General features: G+C 37.0%; 2 protein-coding genes across 2 annotated transcripts; one reads left to right on the top strand and one right to left on the bottom strand.

The window, feature by feature from the left end:
* Nucleotides 1-3374: 3374 nt before the first annotated feature.
* LOC145230666 (uncharacterized) lies at nt 3375-10761 on the bottom strand. The gene is made up of 7 exons (XM_080096158.1): nt 10214-10761; nt 8436-8568; nt 7527-7770; nt 7077-7206; nt 6257-6582; nt 5616-5810; nt 3375-4123 (listed from the first exon to the last, which is right to left on the bottom strand). Exons 1-7 carry the CDS (start codon nt 10719-10721, stop codon nt 3929-3931), a joined length of 1731 nt encoding a protein of 576 aa, XP_079952284.1. The 5' UTR covers nt 10722-10761; the 3' UTR covers nt 3375-3928.
* An 8404-nt stretch (nt 10762-19165) lies between these two features.
* LOC145230114 (translationally-controlled tumor protein homolog) lies at nt 19166-23604 on the top strand. The gene is made up of 5 exons (XM_080095491.1): nt 19166-19291; nt 20655-20728; nt 22112-22308; nt 22381-22489; nt 23086-23604. Exons 1-5 carry the CDS (start codon nt 19264-19266, stop codon nt 23203-23205), a joined length of 528 nt encoding a protein of 175 aa, XP_079951617.1. The 5' UTR covers nt 19166-19263; the 3' UTR covers nt 23206-23604.

Below are 23604 nucleotides of genomic sequence, written 5' to 3'. Positions count from 1 at the left end.
CGAAAAACCTACAAACACACGATTGTGAAGTAATTAAAGCCGATAAGCAATCAGCACCTGTCCCTGTGATTGATTAGCAACCTCAAAGTCATGTTGAAAGATTTAATTAATCCTGCATTACCTGTCAAAGATTAATGATTTTGACCATAACGTTTTGTGCGTGTTTGGTTGAAAGTGCAATCTTAAATCCTGTTGACTGTTGATAATAACACAACACAACACCTGTCGAAAGTCTTTTACATAATATTTGAATTGCTGTTGCGAAACAACAACAACAAAAAACAACATGTTTTTTCTGCTCTTTCGTAGTTTGCCTTCAGCTGAACACTGTGTTTTTGCGGCAAAGATTAATTAAAAATAGCACGAAATACAAATATTTACACCAACAGTAAGTCAAGTCAAGTGCGTATTTTCGAATGCAACTTGGTGACTGTTAAGTCGTTGTAAATAATAAAATACGTAACGACTTTTTTATTGTTTAAGCCAAACAATATAGTTTCTAACTTGTTTCATAACGATTTTTAAGCGAGTTTTAACCAAACGAAAAATCGAACATGGAAAACGACATTACGATTTAGCATTAGTTCCTGTTTGGTATTATATTCTGTTTAAATCATTTTTTTTCAAACTTTGTGCAAAAACACAGTTATAATGCTTTTGCATGTTAAGCTTTTAATTTAATTTTAATTCTAAACTAACAACAGCATTAAACAACATAATTAAAAAAACGCACCACAGCAGAGTTAAATGCCCTTTAGTGGATCTATGTGATTCAGACAGTTTATGCCGTATTGGCAAAACATGTATTTCTGTATAAGTTTACTGGTTCTGTTTTAACCAAATGGTTTAACATTCATAGGTTTTTAAAAAAACATCAATGTTTTATGTCGACAGCAAGATCGTGCTTCCGAAACACTTTATGAGGCACAATTCTGGTTATGCTTTTGTTTGTGTTAAATGGTCACGCTGTTATTTTGCAGGTGTTGTTATTTTGCAGGGGCAAGTGGCAAATTTAACAAAATTAGATTCCGATGCCACAGTCAGGTGGGTTAAAACAACCTAATAAAATCCCAGCAGTAAACATTATTTTATCGCTAACTAGAAGTAAAAATCACAAATAAGTTTTTTTTTATCTATTACAAGTTATACATTTTATCGGTTTTAGTACGATTAAGGGAAGATGTGTTTTTTAATTTCATTTAAAACCTCGAGTTTGACCTTTCGATTTCAGTGAAAAGTGCCCAATCAGAGGTTGCAAATGTCTACGTTTAAAATTATCTGATGCTTATATCTACGGCAACGTAAAATCACGCACCAGTCATCTGTGAAGTGATTCTCATCAAACGTAAATACTTGTGTTTCATCAGGAATGAGGAATGATGTTTTATCTCCGAAAGGCGGAGATACCTAATTGCCTCTCATCATTTGCGCCTCATGCCAAGACAAACCAACCTTATCTCTAAACATATGCTTAATGGCATGCGTGTGCTGTCTCTAACCTTTGCCATAAAGATTTGCGGAAATTTTTTTGATCAAAGCTACTTGACCCAATTACAAAAACGAAGCCCGTAAAAGCGGTTTCTTTTACACCACTCATTTTTTGAAGTAATTACTTACTATTAAAAACCAGTGTTTTTGAATGTACAACTAAAATAAACTATAATGCTGCTCTATTAAGCAAGGACTTTTATGCATCCAGTGTAGTATGCAATAATGTGTTGATGGCATTACTTTTTAAAAATCAACAAACACATAATTTTTAACGCAAGGCATAAAGCCAAGGAATTATTGCGCTTTTAAATTTTTTGATGTTCTTGTGGAAGATTTGTGTAACTTTAAGGCGATATAGACCCAACATTAAACATTTTTTTTGTCAGTACTGGTACTTTCAATTAAAAAATAATATCAACCAGCTCGTTGGTGGGTGAATTTAGACTATAATGAACCGTATGTCTGTACATTCAAATTTAAGAAAATTTAAGATAATTTATTCTTAAGATTTTGAAATACTTTGCACTTAAATATACATTTCGCTTAACTGTATTATCAGAATCTGTAAGCAAGCATAAAAATCGAATCCATAAAACTGTATATATGCCTAAAATATATCAATACATAAACCAAAAATTTGAATCAAGCTTGCTAGATGCAGTCTATAATAAACTTTTTAGATGCAGTCTATAATAAACTAAGTTTATGAAAGAATGAACTGACTCGTCCTTTGGATTTAAAAAAATATATTTTTTTCTTTCATAAGCAGTATCACTGGCATAGCACGAAAAAATGTGGTCACGAAACCGTATGTGTGCATAAAATATATAACTGTGTAAATAATGTTTTCTGTCCGTTCAATATATATAATTTTACTTCGATATAGCGAACTAGATAACGGACCACACAGGTGTGCATTTTTGACAAGTATGATTAACAACGTTTGAAGCACTTTGTTGTGAATGACAGTAAAAGCAACGCTTTCATTTCATTGATACAATCTTCACAAAAACATACAACCTGCATGCACGTTACGAAATCCAAAAGATGACCTGGCTTGATAAACCTGCTCAGAGGTGTAAGATTAGGGCCCTTGCGGTATTTTTCCTTATCGTTACTTTTGTGGTCTAACTTGACGCGTTCAAAGTTTCGTGTGAATTTGGTGATTTGGGTACCTTGATCTTCTAATGACATTTTGCTGTTGTTTTCAACATTTGCTGTCTGAAATCTGTGTTGTTGACTTTTTAATCTTCACAGGCGGACTTCAAACAATTTTTTATCAAGATCTGGTGCTCGTTAGCCTCGAAAGCGAATCGATTTGGGCACGTTAAGTGACTTGTGGTGCTAATATTGCTGATAATATCGTTTCAATTCGAGGTTGCGCCTCCACAAGAGACCCTTATTCGCGGTGTATGATTTGCTGCGAGGTTTCACATCAAAAATGCATTGCCCTGTGCGTTGTAAATCTTGACATATTCTTACTTGAGAAGTGGCCATTTGCAATTTGAACAGTTTTATTGCATGCAGCCAAATGGTCACCTAAACCAGTTTGATAATGAAATCGTCAAATTTAAATGGAAAGTTTGTTATTTGAAAAAGCGTGTGTATCCACAAATTTCACGAAAGTTATTATGTTTTTGCTAAACAATCAATTGCAATTTTGTTATCGTGGCTTTCGTCCCTACTGTTCGAGAGGAGTATCGTATATTTTTCGTTTTAAATTATATGTGGCGACGTCATATTGACGTATACAAACCTAAATTTGGGTTTTTTCAGTTTCTTTTTTCTTTTTGGTCGTTTAATTCCCAAACAATATTAAGTGTTTGCGAACGTCTTTAACTAATGTTCCCCAAAATTGTTTTTCGCAACACGCAAGGTTTTGCTTAAAATTTTATTGTAGCACATGTATACAAACATAGAAATCATAAAAAATGTCGAAACTTCATGAGCAAAAACAAGGACATAAGAAGGAATCCACTTTTTAAACAAAGTATTTACGCTAAGACACAAAAATAAAATACATGAAAAATATACAGTATGATAAACAATATCCGGCATCGTTAGTAAAAGGGAAAAGAACGAAGCAACTATACTGCAAAATCAAACGAAAGTCGACTAGTGTTTCAAAGGTACAATGTGCTTATTTGAACAAAAAGGTCAAAACTGAAAACTTGGTATTTGAGAAACTGCGCTTATGTTTCTTGCTCAGAAAAATTCAATAATCGGCCTTTCTAACCAATAATCTTGCTAGGATAAGGTATGCGCACAGATGTATAAAAAAGTAAAATACATTTTTGGGGCAGTCACTTAAACAAAAGGCATATCGCAGTGTTAAAGATAAGGCGCAAGAAAAAATGTGTTTTAATTGTAAATAAAAGTTAATAACTAGAGATTGTTTTTGAACTCTTTTCATCAATATCGCTTTGCCAAGGAAAATCTAGCATAGCGTCACAGTGGAATTTTCTCGTAGTGGAACTTTTGTTAAATCGGTTACAAATCTTTCAGGTGTTCTCCTGCCGGTTCCGTTTTGATTTAATATCTCATCTTCGCGTACTTCTACAGGTTCGGGTGATTTTCGCGGTCTGCCTTTCGGCTTGAGCTGCGCTTCGGATATCGAACCATTTAACTGACCCTGAACAAAAGAATACATTTTTTAAAATATTATGTTGTTTTAAAACTTAAATATATTGTAGTAACCTGCATATCACTTCTTGGCTTGATGCTTTATAAATACATTGTATAATTTGCTCTATAGCGGAATTTACCTTTTTGCTAGGCTTACACCGGTTTAAAAAAGGTTTTTGCAATGCTTAACCTACATAAAACTTTAATAACAACGTTCATTACGTTTTGAAATCACATAAAAAACAGGGTTTTGGTATTTTTCACTTATGAACTAACTTGGATTTAAAGCAGACAAAATCTAGTATAAGGTGCTTGGATTTTTGAAATAATACAAAGCGTATCAGCGTGCTCTATTATATACCCGCATTCCGTAAAATTACTTTGAACTGGTGTTTACCCCGTAGATCAACATGTCAGAAAATTATTTAACGACCCCCAAGTTCAACGTTGCGGCGAAACGGACCCTCTTTGCCCCTGAGGGCTTTACATTATCGCCCCCTTTCATGTAACCCGTTTAGCACAGCCGCGTAATTGCTAAGCATGGTGGTTACCTATTCTATTAGCTCCCGTTTAATTGACAGATGAATTTGAGTTGGCGCGATATAAAGACTTTGCTGCGCGTTAATGGATTACTTGCGACGAGGTTTTCTTCTAAATTGCTGTCAAAATATATTTAAATCAAGATTAGGTTGAGCTACGCAGAGAACTGAAAAACATTAACTTTGTTGGTCCGTTTGCTGGTTTAAACAGGCACTTTTTTAAGATGGTAAAACCATGTAACTATACTCATGTACAAGCTGGCAGAACGTTCCTGTTTTAGGCCTACTTAGCGTCAAGTCAAGTTAATGATTCCTAAATCCATTGAAAAGACCGAAAACTAGGCTAAATATGTGGTATTTTTACTGAATTAAAAATGTTGGATATAACATGTACAATAGCTTTGCTTTCAAATTTATGTAGATCTAATGGTTCAATATACTGTAACAAAGAATGTCTTAGGAAGCTAGAGCTTGGCCGAATGGTCTAATTTGCTTCTCCCATAACAGACAATAAAAACATGTTCTCGTTTTGTGGTAGTGCGGATTCAGATTTTTACCAAGGTAGAAAAACACCAAATCCTATTGCCGTTTTACTCCAGCACATTACTCATTGTTATTGCGGTTCTTTATGGCCCCTCGCTATTTGGAAACCTAAGTGTATTTCGCCGAAAACACAAACCGCACTAAACGTGTTTTGGGTTTTTGTAAAACCCCATACTATAGGTCAAAGTTCATTTCTCGGTGCGCAGTAAAATTGAAGTTATGCTTTGTAATGCATTTAAAAAGAATGTTTAGAAAATACAAGCCGATGTAGCCATTATTTATAAAGTGACGGTGTTGTTGTTAAAATAGCACATTTTATTTACCTATTTCTGTTTGTTTTTTTAACTAAACTGTCTATTTAAACTTAGGCAGTAACCTTGCTTATTTTAAACTCGTTTTAAAAATATTTTTGCCCACCTGTTTCTTCCATTTCATGCGGCGATTTTGGTACCAGGTTTTCACTTGAAGTTGAGTCAAGCCCAACGAATCAGCCAATTCCATTCGGTCGGGAGTGGACAAATATTTCTTTTGTTCAAACTTTCTCTCCAAGCCCATCAATTGCAGTTCGGTGAAAACCGTTCTACTTCTTCGGCACTTTTTGGACTTCATGTCCTAAAACATAACATCATATTCAGTTAATTAACTCTCATGAGACTTGCTTTACTGCTAGAAGTGCGGTTAATAAACTTGATTTGTACATTTGCTCAGAAGTGACGATTAACTATTATGCATTTTTGACTTTTGTAGGCTTATATTTTACCCTGACTAGCAGATCTAGCCAAATGATTAAAGTTCTAAAGCAATTCATACGTTTTGTTTGTAAAACACTGTGGCAGTGGCAAGTAAATGTTTTTTTGGAAACGGGACCACTTGGTTTGAGGACTACTGTATTAAACAAAAGACCACGATACATTTGTAGAAGTTAGACACTGGATACCGTTCAATTCTCATGTCATAGGTTAAACAAAATGCCAGACATTTACAAGTAACATCTGTTATGGCTTAACCCCCTAAATAGAGTCAAGACAAAATTACCAGCTCTCAAAATACACCCTTACCCCGTTAGGTGAAATATCAGGACTTGATCCGTCGCTACGCAAATAAACGGGCAGTCCAGACATGTTCCGCTCCAGTGATTGCGAAATGCATTGTGGGATCGGTTGTGCAAATCCGCCTCGTCTGAATTTTGAGTCCATAAAGTGTTCAAAAGCGCTTTGCCGTTCAACTGACTTGCTTTCCTCTGAGGTGAAGTGATGGCCCAAAAGCGGCGTTGGTTTGGCAAAGTTGTACAGGCTGCTTGCTTGAGGAAACTTGTTTTGAGTCATTTTGTCAATTCCTTGATGATGTGAAACTGACAGTAGACCTTGCAAGTTTGCGAGATGCTCTGAACAACAAAATTAAGCAAAATCTGAAAATTTGTTTTGCTAAACATTACTTCGTTTTGTGATTTATCAGCCTGTTAACAAATTTAAACTTGACACACACCCTGCGTTTTAAAATAAATCTTTGAAAACCCTCTGACTCATATGATATCACAAATACACGCCCAAACAGTAATTTAATCGTTGTATTGAAACTTTTTAACAACTGATATCAATTTGGACAACTAATCGGCCCAAACCTATCAGCCAAAATTCTAAGCCGTAATAAAACTAACGACAGTAAAACATTGCGGACAACCCAAATTAAAACGCAACAGTATATGTGCACGCATTACATAAAGACAAAGTCGCCAAGTCCAGTATATTGAGCCGCTTGGACGAACAAGGCGCATTTTCTGGAATATTTTTCTTTATGATGTCACAATCTCGCAATTCAAGTGCTTGATTTGACAAATACTAGCATGCATTGCTGTGAAGTTATTCTTGTGTTTCTTACCAGATAGGCCTGAATAATTGTTGAGAAGTTTAGGAACTGTTGGAATTGGTTGGTGAAGGTAGGTTTGCTGCTGTGATGCTGCGTGAGCTGCTGCAACTGCAGCAAACAGTGCTGTTGGATTGTTCATACACTGTCAAAACACAAACAAGGAATGCTTATTGAGAATAGACAAGACATTTCCAGTATGTAGAACAACGTTGTATAAGTGGATTAAAACACAAAACAAAAAAAGAGTGACGCTTGTTTACTGGATAAACCATGATGATACCATACTTCTGAAAGGTATTGTTCCCTATTTATTGAATAGTTTACTTAACCCTATTGCATTTTGTGTTTAGCTTCGGGTGTGATTATAGGCTCAGAGTTCGAAAGTCGAATAACCGAATTCCTAATGTGTTTTACATGGGTTGTGGCACCACAAGATTAAGTTGGATTTTAGCCGTGTCCTACCTGTTGATAATACGATGTTAGGTTCGTTGGGAGTAATCGGTTTACGTTGGGATGATAGAGACTGCCGCCCAAGCCGGGTAAATCAAATGGATTCGCTGTGACATTGGGCGATGGCACCCTGTCGATTTGTTGTTGCATCATCAGGCTGTTCGCAAAATGGCGTTGAATTTGTTTGGCGACTTCTTCAGCGGCTGTACTGTTTTCATTACAGTCGGAAGCTGAAATTGGCTCCGGGGAGTAATTGCTAAAGAAACAAAAATGTTTTACAAACATAGATAAAGAAGTTAACATTTTTAGAAACATTTTTTGTTAATTTTGATACAGTGTAATTACTTTACTATGGTTAAACTGCCTAATAAGAACTTTAAGCTGGGTAATTTTCGACATTATGCCTACTATAGAAGGAATAATTTCAGTTTCCAGTGCTACATCCTATCATAATGCAACGCCTGAATCCTAAAATGACAATAAATATGTTTTCAACTTTTACTTCAACGTAACGTTTTCTGACTTTAGTAGTGACAACAACTAGACAACATAGTTTTATGATAAACAAATATGTAAAAAAATGATTACATTATTGACGTATAACATGTCGCCAGGTGCACTGGTAACATCATTGCGTTATATATAACTTACGAGCCCTAAAGCAAGATGGCACGCAAACAAATTGGGTGCACACCCTGTGTTGACCCTCAGAAACATACTCTTCGCATCGCCTATAATCGTGTAATATTTGTTTCGTTTTAAACAAACATCGCCTAAACTTATTTTGCAAGGTCACGAGTAATTTACATATTATGACCTTACCTCGGATACAAAAGCAATAGCTTTTGGCACTTATGCATAAATATTTGTTGTTTGATACGCAAACCCATAAATAATAAAAAAAACTTAAATATATATTACCGTTGGTTGTCATATTCGTCTGAGAACATTTCTTCCCTCGCAGTGACGTCATTGCACTCTGATGACGTCATTTCGTTTGTGAAGCGCCTCTTGCCCAGCTTGCGTTGCTTGTATGCTTTGGTGCGATCTTCACCTAAAAATATAACTTTTTTATTATACTGTGAGTATTGAATGACCTATACAACTTTTGGAACTTATACAGTGCGTTTTGCGACTTGTCATTTGCCTAAAAAGTGCTAGTTTTTGGGAAGGGGCGTTTTCATTTTGATAATAATATTTTATTGGATTCCTGCGAGCTTGCAAAGTTTTAAATGAGTGAAATAAAGTGACATTGACACATAGATAGACGCTGTCAATTACAAATTAGTTCTTGGAAATCGTAGATGATTGCGGAGTATTGCCATTCTGACCGATACAAAAAGAAATCTTTTTATCGATGCTTCATTTCGATCTTAATCTTCGTTTTGCATTGCCCGTCATTATAACCATCAAAGCGGCACGAACGGATGCTAATCGGAGGCTTTGCTCGATGCTGCCTTGTCCGTATGATGGATGGTCGGCCGCTGGAGCGATTATACTTAGCGCGTATCTCACTTATAACCGCATGTTTGTTGTGGCCTTCACGCTTCCCCGCTTATGTGCCAGAGCCGCTTGTTTTCCGTCGCATATCCAGAGTTATAAGTACGAACTCTTATCTGTTGAAGGCTGTAGTGAAATGTAAAGAGGCTTGCGTCAATCAACACCGTGCGCATGTTACGTTCGCGTGTTCGGTTTTCTGTGTTATCGCAATTTTACTAGGGAGGCAATTGCAATAATCTGATTTGAGATCTTGTTCCACGCGTGCGCTTTATCGCAAAAATGTTTTGACGTCATACCAATGTGTATGATGTCGATGTAAGATTTGTTCCTTTTACGTAGCGCTTAACGTTCGCCTCTTATGTCCCACCAATGTTGCACGACTTTAACGCCACACAACGATTAAACTTAACCGCTTCAGATGTAGATATGGAAAAATGGTGCTTTAATTGCGCTGATTGTTATTTTGGCCGATTTAATCGATTTCCAAGAGGTGGTTCGTCGTTGATCTACCGTTTTTCGTTAATGACCCCCTGGTCTGATTTAAACGTTAGCGGAACCCAGGGCTCTATCGGCGGCAGAACAAAGGCCGCTTCCTGGAAGGCCTGATGAAACCAGAATGAATTAGGTGTCGTTTAGATTTGATCGGATTTGGCTGTGGCGTGTCACCGGCGCGACAAGCTATTTTTATAATCCGATAACGTCTTAAGTGATAATTCACGTTTTGTTGCTCAATGGAAAATCGATTTAGAAGTTTTATATTTTTGTTTTTTTTTAGGATTTAAGAAAGAGTTTCGATTTAATTTCGTAAAGCACACAAAGTCAGTGCGAAATGTAAGAAACAATATTTATTAGACTTTTCGAAAGGTATCTTTGACCACCTTACTCGTACAAACTGTCGTATAAAACCTTTTTATTGGAAATGTAGTCGCGAACTTACAAAAACAAACCGTTAAATGGGCATCTTTAGAAATTTTACTTCGTTTTTTTAGTGTCTTAAACTCTCTCATTGAGACACATTTGATTCGATTTTTTTATGTTAGTAGCAGTATTTAGGCAATGGGACACAAAGGGTTGCAGTGAGATTTGATCTTGATCCATTAACCTTTAAACATTTTGCTGAGCGTTTGACAACTGTTATTCCATAAAAGCGCTGCCTAATATAAATTCGTTTAAAGTTACACATCGCTTAAGAAGTTTACCGTGTTTCCATGCTCCATCAGGGGCCGAAGACAAAATAGCATTGACTCCAAATGTTAGGGTCGACTCTTCAACTTTGCTCGTTTTGCGAAGATCTCCGGTTGATCCGCAGCAGACGTCCACTGTACAGGCACTCCTAGGACTCTCAAGGTCACTGTCCGAACTCGGACAGAACAAATCTCCGCCTGAAAACCGTTTCGGACTTCCTCCAATTTCGTTACGCGAAACTTCAGTGGCCTGTTGATTGGCGAACCCGTTAAGTATGTCTTTGATACGAAACGACGGAGACTTTTTGACTTCAAGTTGTTTAGGGGAGTGTTCGTCCTCTGAAGAGGCGTATGGTCGGTCGGGGGGCGACAGAGATGACTCCTTGGTGTTTGGGCGTTTGTCGTGGTACCACGGAAGATAAGGCGGTTCCCCCATGTCCAGAAGGCTTTTCCTGCTGAAGGGATGCTGGTTGCGTCGTATATCGCGGTGCAGCAAAACGTTTTCGGAATGTCTTCGGTTCATGTTTGTTCGAGAGTCGATAATTTTGAGACAAATATTTATCTACTGGTATCTAGAAAAATACAACTGTTTAGTTTTTTTGCTACATTTGTTGTAAGCATTATAGTATTGCCCGTGGTATGGTTAAAATGACGTTCGCTTGCATGTTACAAAAGCATTCAACAAAATAACTAACTGATGGATTTATTATCATCTTGTCTGGCTTAATGCCAAAACGGTCATAATCTGTAAATTCTTTTGCGCAATGTTCTTAAATTCTAAAAGTAACTTTTGGATAGTATATACTCCACAATCGGGTTATCACCCCAAAATCTTTCAAAATAACTCCTTGCGTTGCCTGCGGAGCCAATTGCCCCCAACAACTCAACTAAACGATTTTCACCCGGTGGTCTTGGTGTTTAGCCATGCCGTCGCGTTAGGAACTCGATCCAACATTTGTCTGTCTGAGACGAGACCGCGGATTTCGTCCGGGCCTCCGACAGACTTTGCAGGTGCGAAGAAACTTTGCTAAGTGACGGGTAATCTACCGACATGAGCTCATCCAGCTGTTGCAACTCATTACGATCGGAATCGTTTGTTATGGCAACACCGCAATGCCAGTTGCGAACCTTTAGCGCATGAATTCAGCGTCCGTGTCTGTTTTTAGCGATAACACGCTAAGTTGGGCTATTTCCGAAATCTCGGGGCCGCCGTGGCAGATTCAAGGACCTGTTCTGTTATTGGTATCAATTCTAGGTGAAAAGTTTGCGCCTGCGCAGCTATGGGGTCACCACGTTGCTCTGCTTGGATATCATACATGCGGTAAAAGAGATGGCATTAAATCTGTTTGTAACTTTGCGCGTGGTAAGCGGGTTTCCTGACCAAATTTGTGAAATTGACCGTGACGAAGTTTTTACAAGCCAAACCTGCCAAAAGCGGATACACTGCTGCAGAAACTTGATCACTGAAATGTCAAATCACGCGAAAACAAGATTTTGAAGAAAATCGTTTACGTTTCGGTCAATTGACTTGGCAAAAGCCGAAAATTTAAAGCACGCAGTGATCCTCAAAAACATTTTTGTCAACAACACAACTTTGTTTCGTGCCAACGTTTATCGCACTTATGGCGTTACTAAATTATATTAAAAGAGAAGATTGAAAGAAAATTGAACACATAACAGCCACTATAGGTTGGTCTGTTTTACAACACAACCGAATATTTCACAGTTTTTGCTAGTTGGGTAGCGGGTTCTTATACCACATCAACCCCTTGTTTTTCGCATTAGAACTTTAGAGGCTGTACTCCGGTCGCTTAAGGAATCAGTTGGCATCCAACAACAATAAAAAAAACTTTCATGAGTTTTATTGCTATCAATTTAAAACATGTTGCAATAATGGAGTTGGTTTTGCGAAATCAAAGTTCAGCCAGTTTGTGCGTCCCCTTGTTCGCCGATGAAATAAGGGCAAACTCGAATTTCCTGCATCTTAACAAAAATCATGTACGTCAACCTCAAAAATGTCAACTTGTTTTATAATAAAGCCAGTAACCTGCTCTGTGCATCAGCCTGGTAAATCGGCCAGGTGGCCAAGTCGCAGCCCTGTTATCCACTAAATTGTCGCTTTTCGTTGTCGGCTTACCTTACGCATAATCCTACCTCACCCCTCGCCTTGTAATACCGGTGTTCTCGCCATGTCTGACACGCCAACACATGCTTAGCACAGCGCTTTAGCATGTCAATATTACCACTCTACACAGGTACCTGTGTCCTTATTGTTACGTTCGCATTGTGCACACGCGAGCAAGCGCCGCCCAGCGCGCCAATTTTGCTATTCAGGTCTATCGGGTTACCGATAATACGTATTGGAATCCGGATTGATTGTTTCAGCGCCGTGTGTTTCGTTTTTAAATGTCGACCAGCTCAATGTATCAATTTTTTTCCGAGTTTTGTTTCCACGGAATTATTAGGCGTCAGTCTTAATGCGAACTTGCTTGCAACTGCTAAAAACGATTTGCATTTGTTCTAAAAAGGGACAAAAAAACTACAATAATTTAACACAATCAACATTTAGTGCCACACTATATGAAGAAAAAAAATAATTTGGAATATTTAAATATTACGGCTAGAAAACACTAAACTCTCGAACCAAACACAAAACATTTCGCAAAAAACACAAGTAACCATAATTCGTCTGGTATTCACCTCTCACGGGCTTGTTGTAGCATGTAAAACTGCAAATTCAAAGCGGCAGTTATTATACACAAAACCAAATTTTCGTCCCTTTTTCTCCTTGCATTCTGCAGGCTTACAAATCAGTAGAAAATCTGATTCGGTTTAGGCGGCAATTCGTATGCGATTTGTGGCTGAAATCTCCTCCCATTAGTGCCTATCTGTCTTATTTGATGTTGTCCTATCTGGGCATAGCAATATATGTGCTTTGATTTTTGGCGAGGAATTTTTTTTGCGCCCTTTGCAAACTTATCTGCACCAAACGATACCATCACGAAATGCTAGCTTTGCCATGTTTTTACCCTAATGAGCGTTTAGTAACACGGATTTGAGCAAAAATCAGATTTAGGGGTTATTATAACGCGCTCAAAGTGTTTCAAAGGACTTTTCGAACGGCACAGAGTCTAAGATCACAGTAGATCGTGCTGACTTTAAAGTATGACGCTTGTTACCTCTTTGCCCTAAAAAATTCAGTTTCTGATGCCGCGTGGTATGACGGTAATGACGTAGTTTTGAAAAGTTTGAGCGATAAAAAAGCCGTTTAAGGTGCACGTAGATTGTTGCAGTTGCATCTGTGAATGCCGTGCCTGACGTGTTATTTTGATAACAACTGATTTGTAGGAAACGACACGTTTATTCACTTACGTTACAAAATCAGTTAATCCTTTAAGGTTTTGAAGTAAATGCAGGGTAACATTAACATAGTATGCGCGTTTATTGCTGGTAACAATCTTTTCTCATGCGTGCACAAAGATCGAAAGCAAATTTATTAATTAAATATTTAAAGCAGCAAATATTGTAAAGTTGTTTTTTTCGATCTCGTTAAATGAATTTATGGACAATGATATGTTCATTGTTTTGTGATATGACGTCGCCCGTAACGACAACTTTATTTGCGAACATCTTATGTTGGTAAATAGTGACAAAGTTTTCCAAGGATAGTTTGTAGTTGTGTACAATGGTTGCTACCTTGACAGGCTTGCATAATCAAATTACAGTGTCGTAAATGTCACAGGTTTGATATGTCGACTTGCTTCGTCCTTTGCCGATATACAGAGGACATAAGGCCAAAAGGGGGTCCCTTGCTGGGCCGTTAAACGAAACATAATTGGACACACTGACAACGTTTAAAACAGACACATAAATGACGCCGAAGCAACTGTACACATACACACAGTGCGAAACAAAGGCTCCTTTATTGCGAAACAATGCTAATCAAACGGCCAACTGGAGCTCGTTATAACGAATTAAACGCTAGTTTTACATTGGACTGCGCAAAATTATTGGGCGTGTCGAAATAGCGGGGAGAATTAGTTGGATGAAATTTCATATTGCGATGTTAGCGGTGGGGCAGGTGCTTCATGGAGTCGCTTAGGAATTCGTTTGTCACGATGTTTGTGGCAAAATACATGGGCACGTCCAATTGTTTTTTTTTTCGACGAAGAACTCAGTTAGGTTGCGTCTGCAAAGACTGCACAGTACCAAAAATGTTTAAATGCTCTTTCAAAAAAATCTGGCAAGATATTAAAAATGTTAAATCATGCTTTTTTGCATTTTGAACGTTATACAATTTTTTGTAGCGTTTTGAGGATAAATGACGAATATAGCGGCCAAAATATACATAAAAGCGACATGCTTTATTATTCTAACGTTTTGAGGGTCGTTTAGAAAAACGTGCATACTACAATCCGAAACAATTTCTGTCAATCCTTTGAAGTCAGTTTCTATTGCAGGGACTGGGAATTACGCAAAGAAGAAGCAACACGTAAATCATGTTTAACCTATCTCCTCTATCTTTGTTTAAGAGCAGTGGCTCTTCACCTGTGGTAATTTGCACCCAAAAGGGTTATATGACATTTTTCCGCGGGTAATTACATCATATTTTTGTATTTTCGTGATGTTATTCTTCTGTGACGTCATAGCTGGTAATTTTTTTTGATAAAAGTTTTATAAAAATGTATCTGGATGGTCTCATGGAAAACGATAAATGAAAGCTTACGTTCTGCTGTTTGAGAGAGAACGCAAACTAATTTCGGACATTATTGTATGAGTTAAATGCCTTGCTTATTTAAAGACCTCCAATTTTTCGCTTTATTATGCAGAGTGCGTTGCCTTGAGGCCGCATATTTTATAAACTTTTCACCGCCAGGTGACAGCATTGTGATCGTTTCAATTGCAAGCGGAATCGCAGTTTTCTGATCACCTGTTACAACTCATCACTGACCTTGTGGAAAATAAGATTCTTGAATGTTGTAATAAATCTTTACCTTTTTTCATTTGCTCAGTGCCTCTAATACTTAAAACTGAATATCACAAAATTGTAATGACAATTGTTTAAATACTACAGTAAGTTTAGCAAAACGTAGGATAGTGTTAGAGTTGGGTTCTTTTGGCATTCGTTTTATCTAAACATAGCACAAATTATTCCTTAGGAACCATCTTTGGCAAACTTTTTCGATTTTCACCACGCACTGGTTTTCAGCGGAACAGCGGCTGAAAAACAATGATGGCGATAACGCTGGGCTTGAAACAAACGGCTTTGAATTTTAAAAAAATCTTCTGTTGAGTCTGATCCTGATACAATTTTCGGTCCATCGAAGTTTACTATGTAAAAAGTCGTTTAGACCGAAGTACGAAAAACGGACGTGAAGCTTATACGTTTACGATTGATTCCCGAATCAGTCTGGTGCACAACCGTTATCCATCTCACTGTAACACAGTGCTTAATAATATAGTGTTATAGTCGCAACCTTTTATCCCTGTATAATCTAGCCAGCTATAGGGCTGAACAATGAAAGCATTTAGTTTAAAATGTTTTGTACGGTTGCGGTTGGTCGTGAATGAAGTTGCGAAATGAAATATTGTAACGTCCAGAACATGTTTTTGTAACGCGGACTGGTGAACTTAAAACACAGTTTTACTTCCGTGCGAATTTCGGCTGGTACGCTGATAAAAGCAGATTCACAAACGGTTGTTGCTCTAGTTTTGCACATTGTTCGAGACGAATCTCTGTGGTTAACTCTGTGTAGTTAGTTATTTACCAAAAAAGTTAATTGAAGCAACAACGAGGTTTTTCTGTCGTTTTTAATTTTACTTTTTTCTAGATTATAGAAAACTAAAGAGTGATCATCTACAAAGACATCATTACTGGTATGGTTCATAACGCTTTGAACAGAGGAGCTCAAATAACTTATTCGCAGCACGTAGGCTACCAATTTTTAGCAGTGAAATGGAGATTGGTAAAACGTATTTAATTGTGATGCATAGAATCCTCGTAATATCTCCTGAACGAAACTAATTTTATGTGCCTATTTTTTTTGTGTTGCAGGGGATGGACTGTTTTCTGATAGTTATCCTATAACGGAATTTCAGGATGGCGCATTGTACAAAGTAATAGGGAAAGTGAGTAAAAAAATGTTGTTCGTTTTTTTGTATATCCTTGCTTCCACTTCGTTTTTGTCATGGATTTTGATTAAACTTATGTGAATGGTATAAACCAGGTCTTCTCAAACTGTGGGTTTTGTGGGTCGTGGGTCGCGAAACCCAATTGGGGTCGCGTAATATAGTTTTGGGGTCGCGAAACATTATGGGTTATTATGTCAATCACAGTAAATAGTATAGAAGCGTACATTTATTGTTTAAAAATCATTCCCGTCTATTTAAACTGCTCTAAACAAATTTTGTAGAACTTCAAAGAGTATTGCCAGACTAGTAGCCGTATGCGCCAGACTTTTTTATGCCTATTGTGCGCAAACAATGCGAAAAAGCAGATACCACAAGCGTCACAATATAGATTATTACGTCATAAAAACTAAGACTGTCATTCTGCGTATCAAGTCAAAAAATAATTTAGGCTTTTTAGGTACTATATATATATATAATATAAGTGTATTTCTTTACAGCATACCCATCAAGGGGTCACGTAGAAATTTCTGTTTCAAAATGGGGTCGCAGAGCAAGAAAGTTTGAGTAGCCCTGGTAAACGTTTGTCAAAATTACATACGTACCCTATATACGTGGGTGTGTCACAAACCAAGCGTTTACGGACCACATTAGGGTTTATTAAGTTTGAAGGTTGGCGTGTCCCATAGGAGAAACTCTTTTGTATCAAAGGTGCTTGGATCAAAGTTTGCTAGCACCTAGTTACAACTGTTTTTAAGTTTATGCAAGTGCCGCTGTTTGCAACTAATAATGCGTTTGTTTCGTCACAAAGAGCTCAAACGTTGCCTCAGTAGATTTTGGGCTGTTGTGCAGTCCAGCAATGTGTAAAAAATTTTGATCTTTAGCCCTACGTGAGTTGTGTATGCCAATAGTAAGAAATTTGTACGGTAAATTGTTCAGTAGTGTATGTAACAACCATATTTTTCAGATGATATCTGTCACGGCTAGTGAAGCTGAAAATTCACTGTTTGGAAGCAACTCATCGGCTACTAGTGAATCAGCAAAAACTTGCTGTGATATTGTTTTTGTAAATCGCCTTGTGCCATCATCTTTTAACAAAGTAGAACAGTTTGCAATGTACATGAAAAAGTTTATACAAAGGTCAGAAAGTGCTTCTTTTCTTCGGTTTAAGATTTAAAAGTTTGTGTATTTTTTATGATTTTTGTGATATTTTTTAAACATAGCAACCTATTAAACACCCCATGACAGTCTATGCGGTAATGGCTTGGCATGCCAACATTACGGTGTGTACATGGGCGTCCGCAGCGGGGGGCAAGAAAGGGCGCGTGCCGATGTGACTATGATATTGCCCTCCCCTGTGGACGCCCATGGGTGTGTTAATATATAATCTTTTGTGTTAGCTGGTTCAAACAGTAATTGAAAAGCAGACATATTAGTATTTGTAGCCTGCCTTTTAGGTACTATAAATCATAACAAAGTGAAAACAGGGTATGAGATAATGGGTTTTGTTTCAGGTTTTCACTGAAGAAAGTATGGATACCGATGGGTCTCATGGCTTTATGGCCTTCGAACAAGATGGTATAACTCCATATCTTATGTTTTTTAAGCATGCCTCGATCGCGGAACCTGTGTAACTATCGCCTGCTTTTGTTGCTGCCCACGTAGCCTATCGTAGCCTATTATTAGCAGTCTCATCTATTCTAATGCAGTAGTTTAGTGGTTCCCAAACTTGAAGCATGTTGGCCTAGTGGTTTAAGCACCTGGTACTACTACTCTACTTGATTGATTTTAATTTCAATATTTTTTGCGGCACACCTAATGACATCTCGCGGCACACCAGTGTGCCGCTTCGCATAGTTTGGGAACCACTGCAGTAGTTCATGGACGGTGCGCAATGGAAGGTAGTCTTGTGCGCGTAAATATAACAAAAGAGTCTGTTTGATACAATTCTTAAAGTTTCTCCCTGATTTTTCGATATTACTATAACGATGAAGCCTACCCTCAAAGATTTTTTTTAACTGCGCCCTGGGGTAAAAAAGTTTAAGAAAAACTGTTCTGGTTTCTAGTTGGAACGTGCACTTTGTTGTATTACAAGACGCAAAATGCGGTGGCAAAACACGATTGCACCTGACTGGTTCCACCAACGTTGCCCTCCCCCAGTCTTGATGTCCCAATGCGCCAACTCACCCTCTGATGTGAGTCCCTGCCACATAACGCTTTTAGTAACGGTGTTGCTGCAGCGCGTTTATCATCTTTTTCACCAATTGTCCCCTTACTATTGTCGCGCTTTATAACGTCCCAACGTTGCGCAGCTATTTCCGGGTGGGTGAATATTTTTTAGCGCAATTGTGCTGCTACGATTTGTATCACCGGCGAAATAAACTCAACTCAACTGAAGGTGTTCGTTTATTCTTTTTTACAAGAACTCCAAAAATTTTACGGAAAGTCTTAAATTTAAAAACAAACATATGGACTATGCAATATTAATAAACACCTGCCTTTTAATAATAATAAGGTTTTTTATAAACACAAAGGTAATAAAGTTAATAAATCTTTGGTTTGTTCGGTTATCTAACATAACATAATTTTAATCTCGGTTTATTGAGCTCGCGTATCCGATACAAAGCGGAGACATAGAAATCATATTTTTTCGACCGAACAAATGGTTTTTATTATTTCAGAAAGAATATCTGTTATTTAAACTCTATTTAGCCGATTCGGGAGCAAATGTGAAATACGTTTTAAAAAATGAACATAAAAAGGATTTTGCGTTCGAAATTGAATCTCTATATCCGGATGCGGTGTTTGCACTGATGGGATTTTCGTCGACGTGTGTTGTGCAATTCTCCAAAAATTTCCTTTTTGCCACGGCAAGTCATTTTTCAGTCGTTTTTTTGGTTCTTGCTTATTTTAAGAAATAATATATAAACGGAAGTATGATTATCTACAAAGACATTATATCAGGTACAGGTTTAACATTTTTTTATTTTTTGGCTAAGACGACATGCTTTGTGTTAAACTTATGTTTCTGAATTATGTGTCCAATTTAACAATGTACTTTTGATCATACGAATGAAATGTATTTTCGCTTATCTATACACATTCCCATACCCTAAATTTCCACAAGAGATAGTTGATTTCTCATTTCTCATAAGTTATGAGTCATAACTATGACAAACTGGAAAAATCTTAAACTTTAGCTTCAGTAGTGGGTGACACTAAAACGCTGAATGGGCGGGACGTCGCGGAAACCACTAAATATCGGGTAAATTGCTGACGGTTAGTGCTATTAGGGTTGGGTTGAGCACTCCCACCCATTCAGCATTTTAGTGTCACCCTCAGTAGTTCAGTGGACATGTTGAAGTCATAAATCACCAAACTCTGGCCTGTGGGTTAGATCAGACCTTGAATTAAACATTGAAAATAAGTTTTTACTACAAAAGTATTCCTGCATTAACAAAATGGTTAATTTCCTGAGACTCTTTTATATTCCACACAAGTTTACTTTTTCACATGAGCACTATTCAAATTAAATATGATTGCAGTAAGCCTTTAGAGTCTAAAGGCTTAAAACATCTAAAGCAGTGGTTCTCAACCTTTTTACCTTCGCGGACCCCTTGCGGGGCTGTAATCTAATTGCGGAACCCTTTAGAAGTTTTAGGTATTTTTTTTCCTTTTTTATTAACAAGCAACCAAATTAACATGGTGCATAAAGTTACAACCACATTCGGTCCAGGACCAAAATTTTCTCTTTTTTTTTCTTTATCTTTTTTTCTGGGTTACGACATCGGGAATCAACAAGAAATAGCCATTAGAGTGAATGTGAGGTTGTTTTCCACTAACAAGTTACGTCTGTTACATCACAATGGGGTTGAGATGTCATAATGCACCGTGGTTTGTTGCCTACGAAGAATGTTTTCAAACAAGTTTCATTCTATTTTATAAATGGCGAAGCGTTTTTTTTTTATATATAGCGATTTATTAAATCGTTTTGCGTTAATTAAGAAGTTGTCGCGGACCCCGTAAAAACGCTTGGCGGACCCCCAGGGGTCCACGAACCACCGGTTGAGAACCACTGGTCTAAAGTTTAGACTTTTTAGCCTGTAACAAGCAGGAGTGCCATTGGATGGCTCCACTAGCCAATACGGCCTATCTCTTGTCACCAGCTGCCCTGATGACAGATCGAAACGATGTGCACTGTCTGCAACTTAAAATGTCCCTTCATTTAAAACTTTTTGGATATGCCTCTGCGCTATACATATTTTTGATAGGTGCTATTTATGTTTTCAGTTGTACTTTTTTAATGCAACTTATGCTTTTGTTAAAGGTGATGAAATGTTCAGTGATACATTTCCAGTATGTGAATTTAAGGATGGTATATTCTACAAAGTCACAGGAAAGGTAAGTGGCAACAAATAAACAAATTAATTTCAAAGTTAATCAAACTTGAAAAGTTACTTGGTCAAGCCCCAAATAAATATTCATTTTTATAAATCCACGGGGAAAACACCAGTTATAAGGGAAAACGCCAGTTATACAGTCAAATAAATAGGATTAAAACACAGCTTCTATAGTGCTATGTAGACAACTATTTTGGTTTTCAAAACCTGAGATTTTGGGTTTTTCCCTCCTGGGAAATTTCTGGCAATATTATCTTCCAGATTCCGGAAAGTTTGTTTTAAGGTATAATTTTGTGAACAAGTAACGTTAATGTTCAAATTTCTACCAGTTGTTGCCAAAATGAGGCATTTTGTATATATTTGATAAAGTATAGGTGTTTTATTTTTGTGAAAATCTGTACCAAAATAGTGAGTTTATTTTTTGTAATTTAAGAAACTTTGCAAATGTGGTCTTAATCGACAAAATCATGCTCAAATAAATGCATGCAGCGAAAATAAACTATTTTTAGCCATTGTAAAGGTGTAATTAAGCACAAAAACAGCAAATTTTTCAGTCCAGATCCTGGGATTTTCTGGAAAAAATAAAAATATTTCATAAAACACGGATTTAAAATATCAGCGAAATAGAGGAGCCCTATATACAGTAGACTTACAAATACACACAAAATCTTGGAGTTTCATGCTTTGTTGTTTGGTGCAATGTAAAGTTTTTTAAAGAATTTTGTATCTTTTTTTCGGATTCACCCATTTTTTACCCTTTAAAGTTTAAACCCCCGAAATAATCAGCAATGCTGTGTCGTTGTATTGAGTTATCACGCGCATTTTCAGTTTTGCCAAAGGTTTTACACCTAAGACGTAATAAACTCGATAAACGTACTTCAGGTTCGTTTGTGTCAGGCAAAACATCGTTGATCAACATAAATATGAAATTTATAGTGTATTAAATTGGTAAATATCTTTTAGAATATATAAAGTGGAAGTATTTCAGAAAGCCACTTTTCTAGTTTTATTGTGATTTACATGTAATCTAAGGTAGTGGTTGACAACCTTCATGCATTATGGCCCTTTAAAAATACCTTTTAGGCTATATAGTTCCTGTAAGTAACTCAGTAAGACCTGTGCCCCCCTAGCAAAAAATGTATGTAGCAAACTCAAATAAATTGTAAAGCTCAATGATCTATGTGTAAGATTTTGTTTGCTGAAAAAACCTCACTATTGGCAGATAGTCGAATAAAATAGGAATTGAAATCATTTGCAACACACACTTAATTCTGAGCTTAAAAAATGACTTTTGGTGGGTTTTTGTAGCTCCCTAAATACAGCTCGTCCCCCCCTATGGGCCCTGGTTGAGAACCACTGATCAAAAGGTTGTGTTAATTTTCAGATGGTAAGTGGCGATGTTGAAGAACTTGATGCTGCGCTGTTTGGCGCCAATCCATCTGCTGAAGAAGAAACCGAACAATCAACAGGTGGTGGATCGTCTGAAAGAGTCTGCAATGTTGTAAAAAATCACCAACTTGTCTCAGTTGGTACTTGGGATAAAAAAGCATTTAAGGGCTGGATAAAGGATTATGTCAAAAAGTTTGTATTTGTATTTTTGATGTGGTAATTGCCCAAGTATGCAGTGGTTTGACTTGTGTTACATGCTTAAAGTGTTGAAAAAAAACTGAAGGAGGCAGGAAAAACTGACGAAGCAGAGGAGTTTAAAAAACTTGCAATGGACGGAGTCAAGTACCTCATGGCAAACATTAAAGACTTTGATGTAAGTATCCAATTCATTGCAGGAGGACACATTGTTGTTTTTTGTCTAACACAGAGTTGTTGTAACTTATTCAAAGATGTATTAATAGTCAGGGCTGGATCTACAAAAAAATTGAGGGGTGATCCGAATTAGTTTTCACAATACGATGTTCAATGTTACATAACAAACGATTTACCTTAAAAAATAGTTTTATGTAATAAACAATGTTACCTCAAACACATCAAACCATTTCAAGGTATATGGTTCAGTTCTCCAGTTAAGCAGCTAAGGGGCGTATCCAGAAATTATGCTTCCCCTTCCATAAAGTCGATGTATATTAATTTTACTATTTTTTTCATTTTTATTCATTTTTTGTGGCAAAGTTTGTCCAACTTGTTTTGTCATGATATGTTTGATGGATTTTAAATAAACTTATGGTAAAAGAAGGGGATCCAACATTTTAATTTTGGACTTTTTCAAATGAGGCTATGTGGTGTAACAAATTGTTAGTTTGGAAAATGATGTGTAGTTGCCATTAAGTTTTTATGTATTATATAAATTTCAATTTCAAATTATAGGAAAGCCACCTTTCTAGTGAAAACTGTGTTTCGTTTCAGGTATACGCTGGAGAAAAAATGGATGCTGAGGCCACCCATGGATTTATGGGCTTCGAAGAGGATGGAATAACGCCATTTTTTCTGTTTTTTAAGCATGCAATAATCGAAGAGAAGGTTTAGCTTTTTAATGTTGCTGCCATGACCGTTCATTTTCCAATAGATATATACCAGCCTGTAGAAACCTCACATACTGGAATTTCAATTATGTCTTAAGTTCCTATTGATGTGTTGAAGTCAATCAAATATTATTTCAACCGTTTAAAGCTTGAACATGCGCTCGTTGCAAGATAAAACAACGTTGCAGCAGCCAAATGCATTATTTGTTTACAGAAGATGACTTTCAGAAAGTTTTATTTGGTAAGAACATATTTGAAAACTAAAGAAAGAAGGTATTGGATTGTTCCGTCCCTTTTGGTAAAGCATTTCAGACTCAGTTTCATAACCGTTGTAGTGTTACGAATTAAGCAAAAACGTTCATCGGCATTATTGCAATAAAAGCAGCATTTGCTACCCATGAAA

Source organism: Phallusia mammillata, chromosome 5 (assembly GCF_965637545.1).
Source record: "Phallusia mammillata chromosome 5, kaPhaMamm4.hap1.1, whole genome shotgun sequence".
In the NCBI taxonomy this organism is placed as follows: Eukaryota; Metazoa; Chordata; class Ascidiacea; order Phlebobranchia; family Ascidiidae; genus Phallusia; species Phallusia mammillata.
The sequence above is the reverse complement of the archived record's forward strand: the minus strand, read 5'-3'. Positions and strand labels throughout refer to the sequence as shown.

Excerpts from the sequence above, each read along its gene's own strand:
- LOC145230666 (XM_080096158.1), bottom strand. The coding sequence starts at position 10,721 with ATGAACCGAAGACATTCCGAAAACGTTTTGCTGCACCGCGATATACGA. Across the intron at positions 7,207-7,526 it reads TAACATCGTATTATCAACAG|TGTATGAACAATCCAACAGC; the intron begins GTAGGACACGGC and ends GTGTTTTGACAG. Across the intron at positions 4,124-5,615 it reads GCATGAAATGGAAGAAACAG|GGTCAGTTAAATGGTTCGAT; the intron begins GTGGGCAAAAAT and ends TCTTTTGTTCAG.
- LOC145230114 (XM_080095491.1), top strand. The coding sequence starts at position 19,264 with ATGATTATCTACAAAGACATTATATCAG. Across the intron at positions 19,292-20,654 it reads CTACAAAGACATTATATCAG|GTGATGAAATGTTCAGTGAT; the intron begins GTACAGGTTTAA and ends CTTTTGTTAAAG. Across the intron at positions 22,490-23,085 it reads CAAACATTAAAGACTTTGAT|GTATACGCTGGAGAAAAAAT; the intron begins GTAAGTATCCAA and ends GTTTCGTTTCAG.